The sequence below is a fragment of the Oncorhynchus kisutch genome, linkage group LG6 (genome assembly GCF_002021735.2).
Source record: "Oncorhynchus kisutch isolate 150728-3 linkage group LG6, Okis_V2, whole genome shotgun sequence".
In the NCBI taxonomy this organism is placed as follows: domain Eukaryota; kingdom Metazoa; phylum Chordata; class Actinopteri; order Salmoniformes; family Salmonidae; genus Oncorhynchus; species Oncorhynchus kisutch.
In genome coordinates, this window is record NC_034179.2 from 61640365 (window position 1) to 61659844 (window position 19480).

The following is a 19480-nucleotide window of genomic DNA, read 5'->3' on the forward strand; positions in this document are numbered from 1 at the left end:
GGTTGTTGTCCTTGATCTTTTTGGCCTTCCTGTGACATCGGGTGCTGTAGGTGTCCTGGAGGGTAGGTAGTTTGCCCCAGGTTGATGTGTTGTGCAGACTGCACCACCCTCTGGAGAGCCTTACTGTTGTGGGCAGTGCAGTACCAGGTGGTGATACAGCAGGACAGGATGCTCTCAATTGTGCATCTGTAAAAGTTTGTCAAGGTTTTAGGTGACCAGAATTAGACCTTCAATATTTATTGGAAAGGAGCATCAATTGAGATCATCACCTTGCACTTTCATCACCCTGTGAAATTCATTTATTTAATCTGTAGCCTAATAATCTCCCCCCCCCCCCCCCCAAGCACCACCTTGTTTTCTGCATGAACGCCTCCACCTCTTGCCTGCTGTGTACCGTACTAGCTGGCTAAACTAGCAGTGTCCTTCGCGCCTGTCTGCCTAACACCTGCCATTCGCAGAACTGCTGCGGGGAAACTGTACCCGCCCCTTCTGTGGAGTTCAGCGGTGGCTGGCATCCAACGTTCTTGTGCATTAACGCCACCTATTGTACTGCCCCTATCTGTCATAGATTAAAAATGGAACAAAATAAGTATAAAAAGTGTTCCTGCGCACGCAGGAATGTACTGAATTGCAGGCCGCAATTGCACCCTTCGAGACACTTTCGATTAATAGCGAGGACAACACGTTCGTTACTCCAATTGTACATATATTATAGCGATATGTGCAGAAATTCATTTCCGCCTACAATTCTCGCATAATTAATTTTACTGACTCAAAAAGATGCCACCTTGTCTTGCATGTTGTCGACATTTGGAAAGTTTACCTACAAATGTTCTGTTTCCATCAACATAGTAACTTAAGTACAAATGAACTGAACAAAATTAAATCAAATCAGAAAGTTTCTCAAAGAAGAGCAACCAGATTACAGCACTTTCTTCGCATAAAAAGTGTGGATGGAAACCTGGTTAGTAATTGCACTGTTTACTTACAAACGAATCCGTTGTGGACAGACGTATTTAACATAAAATGGAACGAGATTTTAGTTCTAGGTTGCAGAAATTACTCACAAATGGTTGCATGGTTTAAAATCAATCACTGCCAACACAAATGAAGATACAACTTTTTATTTTCACAAAGAGAAACAAACCAAGAGTTGCAGTTTCTAGTCAACATATATGGAAACAGCACGTAATCCATTCGGCGATAACCAAAATACAGATGAGTCATATCTACATGTAGAATGCGCAAATACAGAGGGGCAGAAAAAGCGCAGTGAACTTTACTTTGTTGTTGTGAGATAATTTAATAGGACTGTGTGTGCGTGTGTGTGTGTTTTGATACTGGAATGCTTCACTCCAGTCTGTATGGGTCTGCACAGAGGTTACTTTCCTATCACGGACTCTCACCTACCATTTACAGTTACATTTCTTCCTTACAGTACAGCATAAAACAAAATGTACAGAAACCCCTTGACTAAAAGCAGACCTCTTGGCCTCTGTTGGGTTTCAAATTCTGCCTCTCTCTTCCTGTGGTGCTATCCTCATGCCACAGAATCAACAACAATGCTTAATTCACTCGGTCATTCACAGATCAAATGTCCTTAACTTCCCCCTCCCTATAATATCCAATGGTACAGTTCCAGTTCAAACCAGCCCAGAAGTGTTTAGGAAAAATCTGAGGATTGAGGGGGAGGGAAAGTTAGTTACATTTCAGAGTGAAGGGTCATTTTCCTCTCCGACTGCTTGGAGATCGGCTTGGGGACTGCCTGCTGCCACTCCTAGAAAAAAAGAGGAAGAATAACCAAATAAATCAATACAGACAACTCCACAATCACGATTGACATACAGAGTAGTTTATTTACATTTTAGTCACTTAGCAGACCATATACAACTAGTGCATTCATCTTAAGATGGCTAGGCAAGAATCACATGTCAATTTTCCCTCCGTAAAACATTAACATGTACTTATTTCTCGAAACCTGTACCTTCTGTTGGAGTCAATCATTTTAAATATGAGTCTGTTTTGACCAATAGGAACACAGAAATATGTTTGCCTTCAAATTGGCTAGTTGGCTACTGACCTGCGGGTGGGTGGGGAATGTGCAGGTCGCCTCTGTCTGGGTGGAGAGTAGCTGAGGGAGCGCGAGTCTCTCAGCGAATCAGCTGGCACTCTGTGAGGTCGCGCCGGGCTGGAAGAGATGATGTCAAATGTCAAAGATCAACTGGTTCCTGTATGTTACAGAAATATTCCAGACTTTTTGAATAACAATAAATAACATTGTCATTTCCATGAATCATAACTAGAAGCATTAAAGTATAGGAGTTGTTCTGGTCACGAATCAATGGAAATAATAGATCTGTAACAAGTAGTTAACATTATGTCAGCACCATTACCTCTTTTTCTTGTCTTCCTTCTCGCTTTCAGAAGAGGATGAGGAGGAGGAGGAAGAGCTATGGGCAGCCGCTATCCTGGCACCTCTGGGAGAGAGAGAGAGGTGGGGGACATTGTAAAGAGAGGAATCATGTCAGCTCTATTTAGGACATCTCTATCGGCAATGTTCAATATATTATGATCCAAATGTAAAAACATGTCAGTCATTTAACACTCCTTACGCTTTTCCTTGCTCTGCATCAGAGTCAGAACTGTCTGATGAAGATGAAGAGGAAGATGACGAGGAGGAGGAAGATGATGATGATGAGCTGGGGCTGCCCATCTTTCCTTTCTTTTTCTCTTTGACCCCCTTCTCGCTCACACCGTTTTCAGTCCTGACTGGTCGGTCTGTGGGGTGGGCAGAGCCTTTTGAGGGGAGCACCGCAGGTGATTGGGTCCTCGAGGTATCTCGTAGGCTGAGGGCCTGTGGCGACCTGGAGCGGGGCGGGTCAGAGTGCCGTGTTTCTTTGGGGTGGGCTCTGATTTCTGATTGGCTGGGAAGGGGACTGGTCTCCTTGGAGGGGAGCGGTGAGGAGATGGAACAAGCCTTCCTTCCTCTGTCTTCCCCTTTCTCTCGCTCCTCTCTATCACCTCTTCGGTCTTTCTCTACCGCTGGTTTCATCACCTTTTCTACAGGCGGCTCCTTTCTCTCTCGGGCCGGAGAGGGGGATGGGGATGAGGAAGAAGAAGAACGAGAAGATGAAGAGGGTGAGCGACGGGGTGGGGGGACCTCTTTAAGAGGTTGGCGCTCTCGCCTCTCTTGCTCTTTTTCACGTTGCCGCTCTTTTTCCCTCGCTCTCTCCAGCTCTCTATTCTTCTCTCTTTCCTGGTGTCTCTGCCTTTCTCTGGATAGCGAGTGACTGCTTCTCCTTTGTCGAACGGGAGAGGGGGATCGCCGGGACCTGAAAACAAATACAAAATATAAATTAAATAAACAATTCAGAATCTGGTTTGGCAATCTGAGGTCTTGGCAGATTTGAATTGAGTTATTATTGATTTATGTACACAGGAAGTTGCCCCACTGTGTGTGATGTTTGATTGATGGGTGTATAGTTGAGTTGCGTTTGATTTGGTGTGAATAGGTCCTGGTCCTACCTGTAGAAGGGACTGCGTCTTCTGGGACTCCTCGACCTGCTCCTTCTGGCTCCTCTGTCTCTGGAACGGTCCCTCCCTCTATCCCTCGCTCTCTGCCTCTCTCGGTTGTGCTCTGCCTCCCGGCTGCGGCTCCGCCGTGGGGCGTAGTGGCGAGTCGGGGAGCGGGACGGAGGGGAGGCTCTCCGGGTGGCGGCTTGTCGTCGGGGGCTGGGGGAGCAAGTGGGGGGGTCCTGGTACTGCCGTGGGGGGGTGCGGCGAGGGGGAGAGGGCCGCGGGACAACTGCTGCTGCGGGCGCTTTTGGGGAGGGCGCCCTCCTCCTCTCCCACTCTCTCTCCTGCTCAGAGGGGCTGTACTGCTCTGCCCTCCTGGCCTGGCTCTTCACCCCTCCCTCTCTCTCCTTCTCTCGCTCCTTCTCTCTTTCCACTTCAGTGGGGGAGTACCTCTCGCCTCCGCCTTGGGGTGCTCCTCTTCTGGGAGGAGAGGGTGGAGGGCTGGAGCTCTCTACCTCGGTGGGGCTGTACCTCTCCTGTCCCTTCCCTCGCTCCTTCTCTCTGTCTGTGAGGGGGTAGCGCTCTGCAGCAGAGGGGAGTTGGGAAACAGGAGCTTTTTGGGGAGCAGGAGGCGGGTTTTCCCTTTCAGAGAGCATGAACCTGTCCCCTCCTGTTCTCTCACGTTCCTTCTCTCTCCCGGTAGCTCTCTGTCCGTCACTCTCTGAAGCGCTCTCTCTGCCCCCATTGGCCAGATACCCCTGGAAGGCAGCACCTACAGTGGGAGGGGAGATGAGAGCGGGGAGGGCTTTTTTCACTGGGCTGCTCTTCACCACGGTTCCCTTTTTCTTCTCTCCCTCGGAGGACGAGGAAGAAGAGGAGGATGATGATGATGATGATGATGATGATGAGTCGGAGGATGAGGAAGAGCTGTCACTGTCACTCCCGCTGCTACTGCTGCTCTCATTCACTTTCTCCTTCTCTCTTTCCTTTGCCTTCAACTCCTTCTCTCTTTCCTTTGCCTTCAACTCCTTCTCTCTTTCCTTTGCCTTCAACTCCTTCTCTCTTTCCTTTGCCTTCAACTCCTTCTCTCTTTCCTTTGCCTTCAACTCCTTCTCTCGCTCCTTTTCCTGCAGGCTTCGGTCTCGGTTCTCCCGCCTGTCGTCCTCCTCTGCTTGTCTTTTTCTCTCCTTCTCTCCTGCCCCCCTCTCTCTGTCCCTCCTCTCCCCCTCACCCTCTGCACGGAGGTCTTCAGTCAAACAGGTAGATGGCTGTTGGGTAGAAGACAGTCTGCCGGACCTCTCGCGCTCTCTCCCTCCATCTCGGTTTCGCTCCCTCTCTTTTTCCCTTTCGATCTCCCGCTTCCTCTGCTCCTCTTGTTTCTCCCTCTCTTTGCTCAATTCCCTCTCCCTCTCTTTCCCCCTCTCCTCCGGTTTCCTCTCTTTCCCCCTCTCCTCCGGTTTCCTCTCTTTCCCCCTCTCCTCCGGTTTCCTCTCTTTCCCCCTCTCCTCCGGTTTCCTCTCTTTCCCCCTCTCCTCCGGTTTCCTCTCTTTCCCTCTCCTTCCCTCGTGCTCCCTTTCTTTCTGTCGTCCATTGGTGAGAGGTGACTGAGGGACAGGGGATGTGGAGTCGCGGGATGAGTTTCTACCTCTCCCGCCATCACTTTTCCGACTAGGGGGAGATCCTTCTTTCTCCCTCCCCCTCTCTCTGTCAGCTGGGGCTCGGGCATTTCTTTCCTTTCCTCGCTCCCCCTCTCCGCTCCTTCCTCTCCTTGCTCCCTCTCTTTCTGGAGAGGGAGACGAGGAGTCTCGTCTTTGTGGTTTGTCCTTTCCGCTCCTCTGTTTCCTGGTGTCCAGTTGTTTCGGGGGTGGAGAGGGGGATGAAGAAGAGTCGTGTCTGCTCCTCTGCAGCATTGTTCTCTCCTTTCCTCTCTCCCTCTCTCCACTTCTGGAGCGCCTGCCTTTCTCTCGTTCCAGTCGAGGAGGAGAGGGGGAAGAGGAGTCGTGTCTCGTTCTGGTAGGCTTCACTTTCTCACGCTCCTTCTCTCTTCCTTTCTCTTTGTCCTTCAGTCGCTCCTTCTCCCGTTCCTTGTCTGCCCTCGGTCGGCGTTCAGGGGAGCTGGGATACCTGGGAGATCTCTGAGAGGGAAAAGGAGGTAAGCAGAAAATAGAGAATTAGCGAGTGCTGGAGGCCATTTATTATGCCCAATTAGCACAAAGCAGGTTTTGAAATGGTAGCTGATCACCAGACCAATCACATGTGGTCTTACCGCTCTGCCTCCCGAACGCTGTGGACTCCCGTCCTCGCGACCACGCCCCCTCCTGTCAGGAGATAGCCCCTTTCTCCCCTCTGCTCTCTTGACAGGCTGGTTCTTCTGCCTCTCTCTCAGCGGGGCAGGGGATTGGCTGATAAAATGGAGATATAGCATGAGAGATAGAATAACAGCATGGGGTGCAACTCAAAACTGCCTTGACTTTTAAGTTACTGAATTGAATGACTAGAATTGATGCGAGTAGGATTGCAAATTTTCGCTACCTTCGCGGGGATTTGTGGAAAACCTAGGAATTTAGAGTAAGTTACAACCCCCAATTGTTCTGGTGACCCGGAAGTACCTGTGAGCAGAGCTGGAGGACCCACTCCTATGGCGCCGTGTCTTACTCTGGGGTGGAGTCTCATTTTCACTTCTCTTGCGTTTTTTCTTAGATGCCTGCTTCTCGTCTGAGGAGCTGAGATGGGGAACAAAGAAAGTATTTTAGTACACACACACTATGAACCACGTTCTGTAGGACCCAAGTTCTGTAGGACCCACCTATCTTTGTCATCCTTTTCTTCCGACCCATCCCTAGAACAGAGAACACAGAGTCTTTGTTCATTAAGCTGAAAAAAAGGGTAAAGGCTCACACACATCACCCCGAACGTGAATCTAGCGTTTGTCTGTCAATCGTTCAGCATGCTTCGTTTTTTCAGGGAACACCCGCTGTACGTGATTCCACATGTAAAACCGGTACGCACACAGTGCGCAAATTACGTTTAGAGGTGCTAAGTACTCTGGGCCAGCAAATTGTATTGGTGTGTCTGAGCCCTAAGGAGTCCTCGCGAGCACAGGTGATCGTCAAGCTGTAAGCGCACACATCTCTTACACAAGAGGTTCTGATCCACTGCAATTGAGATGTTCTGAAATAACTAGCATTGTGACACTACGCTGGACATGAAGTCCATTCACTGACTGCAAAATGAAGAAAAAAGAACGACCGGTAAACCTTTTCTTCTTCTTCTTTCTCGTTTTTTTCACCCGTCTAGGAGAGGGGGAAGGGCTCTCTGAGCTGAAGAGAAGAGAGTAAAGTGACATGTCGATCAAACACGCTGTGCATTATTTTTTACGCACGCACACAAAATAGGACCGTCTCATTCCATTCTTTCTCCCTCTTCTCTCACCTGTCTCTGTTCTTGTTTTTCTTCCTTTTCTTCTTGCGGCTCTGTTTTCGGGCCGGGGAGTCAGAGTCCTCTGACTCTTCTACCAGCCTGAGAGAGAGACGGCGAGGAAGAGAGAGAAATAAAGAGATGGTAAGTAACAGAGGGGATAAACAAAGGAAAATCAGAGTTACACGAGAAAGGCTAGCTAGCTACGAGACCCCCCCCCCCCCCCCCGACTTACGCATATTTCTGATGCTGTTGCTTCTCCCTCTCCAGCCTCTCCTGCTCCCTCTTCTCCTTCTCTCGCTCCTTGCGCTCCGGATGGAAGGAGGAGCCATCTACGTAGTCTGTCGCGATGCCGAACGCCTCCTTCAGCCGGTCGTTCTTCTGCTGATTGGCTGCAGCCAGGGCGTGAGTCTCTGTCGCCCTGAGAGAGAAATGTGCGGGGCATTGTTCAATAGGTCCTATTATTGTCACGCTAGGTTACTCCCCAAAGAGTGGAACAGTGGTGTTTCGCCACCTTGTTCAATGGTCAGCAACTGTAGGAAGCGCCACGTCACCAAGCAACAGAACACTTCACTGCCCACACTCGGTTTGCTGTTTTTATTGCTATTGATTCTGCAACGTGGTCTGTCTTTGCGCCTTGGACTGCAAGTTTGTGTCCCGGATTCCAGTTAGCTGCTAGCCATGTGGAGCAGGCGAACATCAGCAGTGTTAGCCCACCAGTGTTTCCATCCCAGGCTGGGCACAAATGCTTCAGGTGTGAGATGATTTCCACACAATCACAAGGTGGAAGTGGAAAACGGACAAGGATTAGTCTGCCCTAAATGCACCAGCATCAAGCAGCTTAGGGAAGAGATCCTCCGGCTGTTAGCTTGGCTGCGAGAAAAGAAAACCCTGCTTTCTATGTACACTGACCTTGCTGTAACCCAGGCAACCCAAATCTCTGTTTTAAATGGCTGCTAGAGCAAAGCTGTTGATGAGTCGGGCAGCGTTGATCTCTCCCAATCCAACGGACAGATGTGAAGCGCAACTCCGCGGCCCCATGGGAGACTGGACATAGGCGTAGGAGATCGGGGAGGCAGTTAGGTCACCCATCTAGCCGAGAAGATCCGATCCAGCTATCAAACAGCTTCGCACCGCTTGAGATGGACCTAGCAGCCCCCGGAATCCGCACGGAGCATGGGTGTATACCAACAGCCTGATAGCCATCACAGTTCAGCAGGTTGTTTCCCCATCGGATTCCATCACTACCACAATCCTTGTGGGCAGCTCGATGGTGAGAGATGTTGGTCTGACAGACCGACTAAGGTCCACTGTCACCCAGGAGCCCGTGTCCATGACATCAACTCTCCTGCCCACGGTTCTGGTCAACTACTCCAATAGACACCATCGTCACTCACATAGGTTTAAACAACCTTAGTTTTAGGCGATCTGAGGGAGAATTACACATATTTTTTTTAAAGACCCTTGCTAGCAGAGGGAAGATAATTATTATCCCTGGCCCTCTCCCGTGCTACCGAAGGGGTTCGGAACGTTTCAGCTGACTCTTTGCCCAAAACGAGTACCTGAAGAAACTTTGCAACAACAGGAATGTCAACCAGAACTTTTTTTTAAAGAGATGAGATTCCCCCTAACCGCAGGGGTTCCAATTTCCAGCAACATCAAACTGTTTTAGAGACTGACAGACAGGTTCTGGTAGAGCTCCAGTCCCAGCAACATCAAACTGTTTTACAGACTGACAGACAGGGTCTGGTAGTGCTCCAGTTCTCCCTGTCAGAATAAGCAGAAGAGGAAATAATATCAACTCCGACAACAATGGCACTTTGGTTATTGCAAAGTAACCTAATTTTATGTTCCTTTAACTCTGCTTTCTAGTGAGTTTATACAAACTCACCTCGTACCATTCTGATAGGTTGGAGACTGTCAGAAAACGTGGCTGTAACGTTAATAATTTGGTTGTTATTCCATTGGTTACCTCTAGGCAGATGCCCCAGGTGAAGAGTGGCCCACACATTGAATATGACACTCTTAAATGCAATCACTAGTAAAACCTCTCTCGTGAATGACCTCATTACTGAGCACAAAGTAGATTTCATGTTTCACACTGACACATGGCTGACAGTAGAGACTCTCCCCTCAGACTACAGCTTTTCACACCATCATTAAAAAGAAAAAGGGTGGGGACAGCATCTATTTCTATTTATGGTCTCAGCTGTAAGGACATTTCATTTGGTGACGTTGGGTCTTTCAAGCAGCATGCTATAGTGTTTCAATTTCAGCCACCAGTGTTGGCCAAAACCCTGTATAAGGCCACCAAAGCACTGCTTTACCGATTACACCAAGGGCGAAACCAACCCCCCTCTCCATTCTGTCCTTGGATTTAAGTGGTGCATTTGGAGACTGTTGACCGAGACTGTGGACAGATTGGAGAGGTTGGTTGGCCTCTCTGGTCCAGTTCTAAATTGGTTTAGGACCCATTTAACCGGTCGAGAGTTTGTCACCCTTGGTGAACATAAATACTTATCACGGCGCGGGGTTCCACATAGTTCAATTTTGGGTCTGGTACTGTTCAGTTTATACAGTTGAAGTCAGAGGTTTACATACACTTAGGTTGGAGTCATTAAAAAAAAAAACTCACTTTTCAACCACTCCACAAATTTCTTGTTCACAAACTATAGTTTTGGCAGGTCGGTTAGGACATCTACTTTGTGCATGACAAGTCATTTTTACAACAATTGTTTACAGACATTATTTCACTGTATCATAACTCCAGTGGGTTAGACGTTTACATACATTAAGTTGCCTACGCCTTTAAACAGCTTGGAAAATTCCAGAAAATGATATCATGGCTTTAAAAGCTTCTGATACGCTAATTGACATAATTTGAGTAAATTGGAGGTGTACCTGTGGATGTATTTCAAGGCCTACCTTGAAACTCAGTGCCTCTTTGCTTGACATCATGGGAAAATCAAAAGAAATCAGCCAAGACCTCAGGAAAAAAAATTGGTTCATCCTTGGGAGCAATTTCCAAATGCCTGAAGGTACAATGCTATTCTATACAAACACTAGTATGCAAGTATAAACACCGTGGGACCACGCAGCTGTCATACTGCCCAGGAAGGAGATGCGTTCTGTCTCCTAGAGATGAACGTACTTTGGTGCAAAAAGTGTAAATGAATACCAGAACAGCAAAGCCCCTTGTGAAAATGCTGGAGGAAACAGGTATAAAAGTATCTACATCCACAGTAAAACGAGTGGTATATCGACATAACTTGAAAGGCCGCTCAAGGAAGAAGCCACTGCTCCAAAACCGCCATATAACAGCCAACTACGGTTTGCAACTGCACATGGGGACAAAGATTGTACTTTTTGGAGAAATGTTCTCTGGTCCGATGAAACAAAAATCTAACTGTTTGGCCATAATGACCATCGTTGTGTTTGGAGGAAAAAGGGGGGGGGGGGGGGCTTGCAAGCCGAAGAACACCATCCCAACCATGAAGCACGGTGGCAGCATCATGTTGCGGGGGTGCTTTGCTGCAGGAGGGTCTGGTGCACTTCACAAAATAGATGGTGTCATGAGGTAGGAAAATTATGTGGATATATTAAAGCAACATCTCAAGACATCAGTCAGGAAGTTAAAGCTTGGTCGCAAATGGGTCTTCCAAATGGACAATGACCCCAAGCATACTTCCAAAGTTGTGGCAAAAAGGCTTAAGTACCACAAAGTCAAGGTATTGGAGTGGCCATCTCAATCCCATAGAAAATTTGAGGGCAGAACTAAAAATATGTGTGCAAGCAAGGAGGCCCACAAACTTGACTCAGTTACACCAGCTCTGTCAGGAGGAATGGTTCAAAATTGACCCACCTTATTGTGGAATTTTTTTACTAGGATTAAATGTCAGGAATTGTGAAAAACTGAGTTCAAATGTTTTTGACTAAGGTACATGTAAACTTCAACTGTATATTTCACCCCTTGGCAGCTTTATCAGAAAGCACAGCATTGATTTTCACTGCTAAGCAGACTATACACAACTTTACATTTCAGTCACAAGAGGATTTTAGCTCCAAGACAAGAAGACCGAGGTACTTATTTCTGGAGCCAAAGCACAGAGTGTATCTGGCCGCACATTTTAATTCACAGGCAATAAAGACCAAACACCAGGTAAAAAACCAAGGTGGTTTATTAGATTGTGAACTCAATTTCAAATCACACATTAGGAGTGTGTGATTCGGGGCGGCAGGGTAGCCTACTGGTCAGAGTGTTGGACTAGTAACCGGAAGGTTAAAAGTTCAAACCCCTGAGCTGACAAGGTACAAATCTGTCGTTCTGCCACTGAACAGGCAGTTAACCCACTGTTCCTAGGCCGTCATTGAAAATAAGAATTTGTTCTAAACTGACTTGCCTAGTTAAATAAAGGTAAATGAAATAAAATAACAATAATAATAATTTATGTGACCAAAACAGACTTAACACCTGAGGAACATTGCCACAGTGCAGCCATTTCTCTCTCAGGCTGATACAGAGACTCATCATCCACGCTTTTATTACAAGCAGGATTGACAACTGTAATGTTCTCCTGTCTGGTCGACCCAAGGATGCCATTGGTCAACTGCAAAACATACAGGATGCTGCAGCACGGGTACTGACCAAGACCAGACAGAGAGCACACATTACACCAGTTTCAGGGCTCTGCACTGGCTGCCTGTGAGTTTCAAAATACATTAAGATTCTTCTGTTGTTTTATCATCAATCCACAACTGTGCACCCCAATACATGTTAGACATGTTTTTAAGGTATGTACCCAGTAGGTCCCCTGGCACTTGCCGTTTAACTATACCAAAGACTAGGACCAAGAGGCATGGCCAGGCAGCCTAGCGTTACTATGCCCCCAGCCTGAGAACCTGAAGGGGACTGAAACTTTTGACATTTTATTAAGAGATCTTAAAAAAAAAAAAGACAGACACCCTTTTAGCTTCACTTTTCCTTAGGGTGCTTTTTAGTCATTCAGTTTTTTTTGTTAATTGTTCTTTTTTTAATCCTCTTTGTTGAGTAAATATTTCAGTTTTTATTTTCTTAGATTTTTCCATGTCTGAAATGTGCTGCATAAATAAAGCCAGATTTGAGTTGATTTAAAGTTTGTGCAGCCATGCTGGTCTGTAGTAGTCTGCAGTAGAAATGTCACTAGTCCGTAGTGATGGCCAGATCTGTGGTGGTTTCATTACTCTACAGTGATCTGTGGAGGAGTGTACTTACAATGGTCTCTCGGTGGGGGCCGAAGGCGGCTCCTGCTTCTCCTGCAGCATCATGCGGAAGCTGTTCACCTTCTCTTCAATTTCCTCAGCGGAATACCTGTCATCCAACACACACACAGATCAGCAGATAACTCTCCCCTTCTGCACCCTTTTCTCTCCAAATATTTCAGTCCCTCCCATTCCTCTCGGAGGGGAATTGATTAAAATGGTCCGGCTGCCTGGAGTTCGCACTGGGTGAAAAGTGACTGCATTCATTTTGGAACCGGACTGCTTCCCCGGCGTGAACCAGGGCCCCCGCTCTGGCCGACATTGCCTCCCCCCAAAAAAGTGATGTTGGTTAAGCATGTGGAGTAATGAGTAGGATTCTGTGTCCACATATGAAAGTGATTGCTTCATCTGCCTTCCCAATGGAAACTAGCCTGAAAATGTAAACATATACATTTTATTGAACAACACGCGGCATAGTTGACAATATGACAGAGCGGTGCAGATTACCGTTCAATTTGACCAGGGAACGCCTTCCTCAGCGGCTTCATCCGGTCACGTGACGGACCATAGCCCAGTGCAACACTGGCCAGCTTAATTAAATCCCCTCTCTCACTCTTACTCTCCCCCCACCCCTGCCCATCCCTCCCTCACCTATCCACCCATCCCTCACCTATCCACCCATCCCTCTTTCTTACCCCTGCTCTTCCATCATGTCCTGCAGCTCTGCACACTTGACCTCCAGTTGCCTCTTTCTCTGGTGTTCCAGGATCTCGGCGTTGGGCTGACGGTTCAGCTGGCTCTCCAGCCTCTCACGGTCCTTCTCGTCTCGCTCGCCGCCGCGCTCGTCCCGTGGACGCTTTGCCCGCACACTCGACAGGTTGCGCTGCACATAGCCGTTGGTGCCGCTGCCTCGTGGCGTGGTCAGGCCAATGCCGTTGTACATGGCTCCTCTGTGGAGAGAGACTGGACAATGGTCAGATAAGTGAGAGTATTAAAATGATGGGGACTGGAATGATAGAGGGTAGGCCTATTTGTCAGTCCCGAACAGAACAGAATTGACAGCCTAAAAATCAGGAAGTACACTATTGTAAAATAAATGTTGGTCATAGTACCATAAGCAATCCGCTCTGCACTATGGAGTTAGGCATGCCAATAAAGACTAAATGGGAGTGGATTGGGTAGGTGCAATGCACAAATAGTTAACTATAAAAATCCTCCCCTATAAACCATATTGATGATATAGAAGAGATTCCAAACTAGGCTACACTGTAATAAACGCCAAACACCTAGTTGGGGTCAATAATGATTTAATTCAGGAAGTATGATAAACATTTGGTATTTGAAATTCTGTTTACTTCCTGAATACAACAGTTAGCTTAGTAGAGCGTAATAATAGTCACCGATAGCTAGCCAAAAAATTATTTAAAAAACAGTGACCCGCTTTTGAACCCACCAATCTCTAGGTAACCAACTAACTAGCTACTGCTGTACCATACCACAACACTTTGCAACAGGAAAGAGACAAACAAGCCTAGCTAGCTAACGTTAGTAGTATGAGATTGGTCAGAAACTGAGATAGCTAGCTAGCTAACTTATTTAGCTAACGTTACGCACTAAACTAGTAGTAGGAGCAAATGGCCGGCTACAATGAATCGTGGATATCTAGCTAGCGAAATAACTAATGTTGGCGAACTAGCGGGCAATACGTCGAAATCAGTTGTTAACGTTACCTGACTAGCTAGTTAATGCACTTATAAAGACAACGTTTTGACAAACACACTATTTGTGAGCGTCATCTCCCCCAGTAACCACAAGGATCGAACCGAGGCTTGGAACGAGCCCCCTGCCTTACGGGCCAAACTTTGGCCCAAATAGGCCTTTATCTAGGCTAGCTAGCAATTAACGTAGGCAGCTACAGTGCGCTATACACTTGTGGAATGCATCAAAATAATATAGGTATCTAACGTTATTTGGACAGCAGTCAGGTCATTATATTTTTTTGTCAGCTATAGTAGCTAGATATCGAAATAGTTTAACCCCGCATGGTAGCTAGCAACTACCGTGGCTAACGTAACGTTTCATAATTTGCAAGTCAATTTAACATGCTACCCAGCTAGCTAACGTTACCTCTGAGTTCCCCGCGAACGGAGACGATGAATGGAAGCAAATACACTGGCAAAAAAAACTAAATAAAATGACAATCGAAACAAAAGCAAATCTACTTCAAGTACTTATTCGTAAAACAAACACCTAATGCCTGCGGATATCGTCACTGGTTGAACATCGGGGGAAAACCACGCGTGATGATGATGGCGACCCCAGACTCCGCATCTAAACTACATTTCCCATCTTCTTCTTCTATGAGGTTTAACGGCGGTGGGCATTCAATTTGATGCGTTACCGCCCTACATTTCCCATGTTTCCCGTTAACACTTTCCTTCTTCCTCTTCAAAGTTTTCTGGCCGACGACACACCTATCGGTGAATAAACTTTTCACCTTGTTGACTTGATGCCACAAGGAACAACAACCCTTCGTATGAGTTTATCTGCTGTATGAGTGGCCTAATGTGAAGACATATTGTCCATGCCATGAATGACAGCCCCCTTGTATCTTCCGGTTATCTAGTTAATTTAAAGACACGATCTGTAATTTCAGCATTCCTGCCACCTTGTTTACAATAAGGTAAATGATGGGGCTGGGGAAATTACACCTATACTGTCAAATTCATAAGTGGACAATTATTTTCATATTACTGACACCCATGAATCAACATGATTATCCATATAATACCTAATTGACACACAATTCACAGCCTTTTGCCAGTAAAAGAAAAACAGGCAATGTTTATATGAACCCTTTTCAAACAGTCCCATTTTCCTCTATTTCTTGTTATGTTATTTCAAAATAACATAATAGTCATTTTGAGTTTAATTATGTTACTGGTCCGTGCAGCCTATAGACTACTTGGCTATACCATACAAATACAATCAATAGTTTGTTATTTTGTTACTTTAACAGATAAGACACACGTACATCCCCCTGCCCTGATAACAGTCAACACATATATTGTATAATAAGAATATAATAGAATAAAATGTTAATAATATTTTCCCCAAACAACTTGAATTTTGTGGGAACAAGGTGCTTGTATGTGCTTTAGAAACCTTAGAAACTTGTATGTGCTTTAGAAACCGTAGAAACTTGTATGTGCTTTAGAAATCTCTTTCTGAAAAGGGAGCTTGTTTGATCCACGTTGAATCATTTTTGTATCTCACGATAAGCTGTAGACCACACTATCTACCTAGAGAGTTTTCATCTGAATATTTTTGTAGCTGTCTACATATCACCACAGACCGATGCTGGCACTAAGACCGCACTGAATGAGCTGTATTCCGCCATCAGCAAATAGGAAAACGCTCACCCAGAGGCTGCGCTCCTAGAAGCTGGGGACTTTAAGGCAGGGAAACTTAAATCTGTCATACCAAATTTCTTTCAGCATGTTAAAGATGCAACCAGAGGGAAAAGAAACTCTGGACCACCTTGACTTCACACACAGAGATGCATACAAAGCTCTCCTTCACCCTCCATTTGACAAATCTGACCATAATTCTATCCTCCTGATTTCTGCTTACATTAAAAAATTAAAGCAGGAAGCACCAGTGACTCGATCAATAAAAAAAGATGCTAAACTACAGGACTGTTTTGCAAGCACAGTCTGGAATATGTTCCGGGATTCCTCCGATGGCATTGAGGAGTACACCACATAAGTCATTGGCTTCATCAATAAGTGCATCGATAACATCCTCCCCACAGTGACTGTACGTACATACCCCAACCAGAAGCCATGGATTACAGGCAACATCCGCACTGAGCTAAAGTCTAGAGCTGCCGCTTTCAAGGAGCGGGACTCTAACCCGGAAGCGTATAAGAAATCCCGCTGTGCCCTCTGACGAACCATCAACAGGCAAAGCGTCAATATGGGACTAAGATCGAATCGTACTACACCGGCTCCGATGCTCGTCGGATGTGGCAAACCATTACAGACTACAAAGGGAAGCACAGCTGAGAGCTGCCTAGTGACACAAGTCTAGCAAATGAGCTAAACTACTTCTATGCTCACTTCGAGGCAAATAACACTGCAACATGCATGAGAGCACCAGCTGTTTCGGAAGACTGTGTGATCACGCTCTCCGCAGCCGATGTGAGTAAGATCTTTAAACAGTTCAACATTCACATGGCAGCAGGGTCAGACGGATTACCAGGACGTGTACTGCGAGCATGCACTGACCAACTGGCAAGTGTCTTCACTGACATTTTCAACCTCTCCCTGTCTGTAATACATACATGTTTTAAGCAGACCACCATAGTCCCTGTGCCCAAGAACACTATGGTAACCTGCCTAAATGACTACCGACCAGTAGCACTCATGTCTGTAGCCATGAAGTGCTTTGAAAGGCTGGTCATGGCTCACATCAACACCATTATCCCAGAAACCTAAGACCCACTCCAATGTGCATACCGCCCTAACAGATCCACAGATTATGCAATCTCTATTGCACTCCACATTTCCCTTTCCCACCTGGACAAAAGGAACACCTATGTGAGAATGCTATTCAATGACTACAGCTCAACATTCAACAGCATAGTGCCCTCAAAGCTCATCAATAAGCTAAGGACCCTTGGACTAAACACCTCCCTCACAACTGGATCCTGGAATTCCTGACGGGCTGCCCCCAGGTGGTAAGGGTAGGTAACAACACATCCGCCACGCTGATCACAACACCGGGGCCCCTCAGGGGTGCGTGCTCAGTCCCCTCCTGTACTCCCTGTTCACTCATGACTGCACGGCCAGGCACGACTTATATATAGGGAGGATGCCAGAGGGTAGTGCGTACGGCCCATTACATCACTGCGGCCAAGCTTCCTGCCATCCAGGACCTCTATACCAGGTGGTGTCAGAAGAAGGCCCTAAAAATTGTCAAAGCTCTAGCCACTCTAGTCATAGACTGTTCTCTCTGCTACTGCACAACAATGTTACCGGAGCGCCAAGTCTAGGTCCAAGAGGCTTCTTAACAGCTCCTACCCCAAGCCATAAGACTCCTGAACATCTATTCAAATGGCCACCCAGACTATTTGCATTGCCCCCCCCACCCCTTTACACCGCTGCTACTCTCTGTTGTTATCATCTATACATAGTCACTTTAATATATTTCCCTACATGTACATATTATCTCAACTAACAGGTGCCCCGCACATTGACTGTACCGGTACCCCCCTGTATATAGTCTCGCTATTGTTATTTTACTGCTTCTCTTTAATTACTTATTACTTTTATTTCTTATTCTGATTCATTTTTTTTAAACTGCATTGTTGGTTAGTGGCTCGTAAGTAAGCATTTCACTGTAAGGTCCACACCTGTTGTATTCAGGGCATATGACTGATCAAATTTGATTTGAATTGAAATATATGCTGCAACAGCTCGTGTGTGGCTTTGTCCACCTTCTCGCGTATTCTGCCCGCTAATGCAATTAATTTGCTCCCACCGTAAATGACATCAATTAACTATCTTGGGTTAGTTAGAAATATCTTTGCCTGCATTGTTTAGCAACAAAACCAACGTGTGCGCAACTATGTAGCAAAACAGACAGCGTTGGCCTACGATTCTTGACAACATGTAAACTATATTTTGTCTCCAATGTTTATTGAAAACATATATATGTTTGCACAATGAGCACCTGTCTCTTAAACACATCATTACACTTGTTGAATAGCTAGCGAATTTTTAACCAATATTAGCATAGACGTGACGTCAGTCAAAACATCTCAAAACAAGACATGGTATCAAGAATGAGATGAAGCTGGCTGAATGTAGCCACCAGATGAAATGGCAGATGCACTGTGTGCGTTCCTCCAGGCTAAATGCCAAGGCATTTCTGCGACAATAGACAAGAACAGCTCAAGGACGGAACTGTATACATTTAAATGGAGAGAATAAATGAATAAAAGCATTTCTGTGAATCTTTCTGATTGGCTCACAAGTGAGCATCGTCCCAAAGCCTGGAAATGTTTTTATGGCTCGGTTTACACAGAGGTGTATGGCGGGATGAAATGAAATACTGAAATCATCACTACCTCTGTTGGTGGGATTAAATGTACAAGCTTTCAGAGATATAGAAAAAGGCAGCATGGTAAAGTTGACAGGTTTTTCGTCTTTAAGTGCAATAAATATCCAGTAGAAAAGTATAAAAACATATAAGCAAACAAGTGGACGTCTTAAGGACATCCCGGCGACCATAACACAACCTACTGATGTTCCGGGGACATCCTAACGACACATTTTCATTTGCAATGATGTGCAACAGTCCATGTTCTTACATGTTATTATTACAGAATATTAGAAGATATGGGGACCAGCACACTCTCTTCCACTATTCTTTATTTTGATACGCATCTGGAACATCACTATTTGAAATAAAGGACGTTTAAAGAGAGCAGACGGCCTCCTATAATTTCTATTCTAGAATATTATCCATATACAGTACAAGTCACAGTAATAATAGCTTCCAGCAATGCAAGAGGGGAAATTTGACTTTTGATTAGGCTAGACCCTGCTAGCGCAAACAGGGGAGACTTGAGTAAGTGTGATATAGCAAAGATGACGGTATATACTGCTTCGCCCCAAAGTCAGAGTAGTAATAGCTACAGGCAACTGGCAAAATAAAGGAAACACTTGTGTAAATGAGGGTTCTGGCGGATCGGTTATGGTATGTGGGGTGCATTTTCATGCCATGGTTTAGGTCTACTCAATCCCGATAAATACACAGCCATCCGGAGTGAACACCTTCAACCTATGGTGAATCATTTCCATCCTGATGGGAGTGGTCTCTTCCAGGATGACAATGCCCCCATCCACAGCACACAAGTGGTCACTGCATGGTTTGATGAGCATGACAATTATGTGAGCCATATGCCATGGCTGTCTCAGCCACCAGATTTCAACCCAATTGAACAATTCTAGGAGATTTTGGAGCGGTGCCTGAGGCAGCGCTTTCCACCACCATCAACAAACCACCAAATTATGGAATTTCTCGCGGAAGAATGGTGTCGCATCCCTCCAATAGAGTTCCAGACACTTGTTGAATCTATGCCTAGGCGCATTAAAGATGTTCTGGCAGCGAATGGTGGCCCAATGCCCGATTAAGACACTTTGGGCTCTATTTTCCAAGTATGGGCAACTGTTTTTTATTTAACAACAAATCAATGTTTGACTATTATAACTCATGGCATCTATTTGATTATCATCAGATA

At 45.9% G+C, this 19480-nt stretch overlaps 1 protein-coding gene across 4 annotated transcripts; it reads right to left on the reverse strand.

Moving 5' to 3' along the window:
- Nucleotides 1-1108: 1108 nt before the first annotated feature.
- srrm2 (serine/arginine repetitive matrix 2) lies at nt 1109-14766 on the reverse strand. Of its 4 annotated transcripts, none has more exons than XM_031827058.1 (14): nt 14422-14766; nt 12867-13134; nt 12185-12280; nt 7169-7354; nt 6949-7035; nt 6774-6836; nt 6323-6355; nt 6126-6239; nt 5783-5918; nt 3526-5651; nt 2613-3332; nt 2394-2477; nt 2081-2188; nt 1109-1777 (listed from the first exon to the last, which is right to left on the reverse strand). In XM_031827058.1, the coding sequence occupies exons 2-14, from the start codon at nt 13112-13114 to the stop codon at nt 1723-1725; spliced, it is 4056 nt and encodes a 1351-aa protein (XP_031682918.1). In that variant the 5' UTR covers nt 13115-13134; nt 14422-14766; the 3' UTR covers nt 1109-1722. The 4 variants fall into 4 exon arrangements, with proteins under 4 accessions (XP_031682918.1, XP_031682919.1, XP_031682917.1 ...); XM_031827059.1 differs by having other exon boundaries at nt 12867-13121; nt 14299-14522; XM_031827057.1 differs by having other exon boundaries at nt 14299-14522.
- Between the last annotated feature and the right edge of the window lie 4714 nt (nt 14767-19480).

What these genes read in the sequence shown, in the direction of transcription:
- srrm2 (XM_031827058.1), bottom strand. Translation starts at nt 13,114, where the DNA reads ATGTACAACGGCATTGGCCTGACCACGCCACGAGGCAGCGGCACCAAC. An exon ending in AAAAACAAGAACAGAGACAG is followed by an intron (nt 6,837 to 6,948) that starts GTGAGAGAAGAG and finishes TCTTCTCTTCAG; the next exon opens with CTCAGAGAGCCCTTCCCCCT. An exon ending in GATGCAGAGCAAGGAAAAGC is followed by an intron (nt 2,478 to 2,612) that starts GTAAGGAGTGTT and finishes TCTCTCTCCCAG; the next exon opens with AGGTGCCAGGATAGCGGCTG.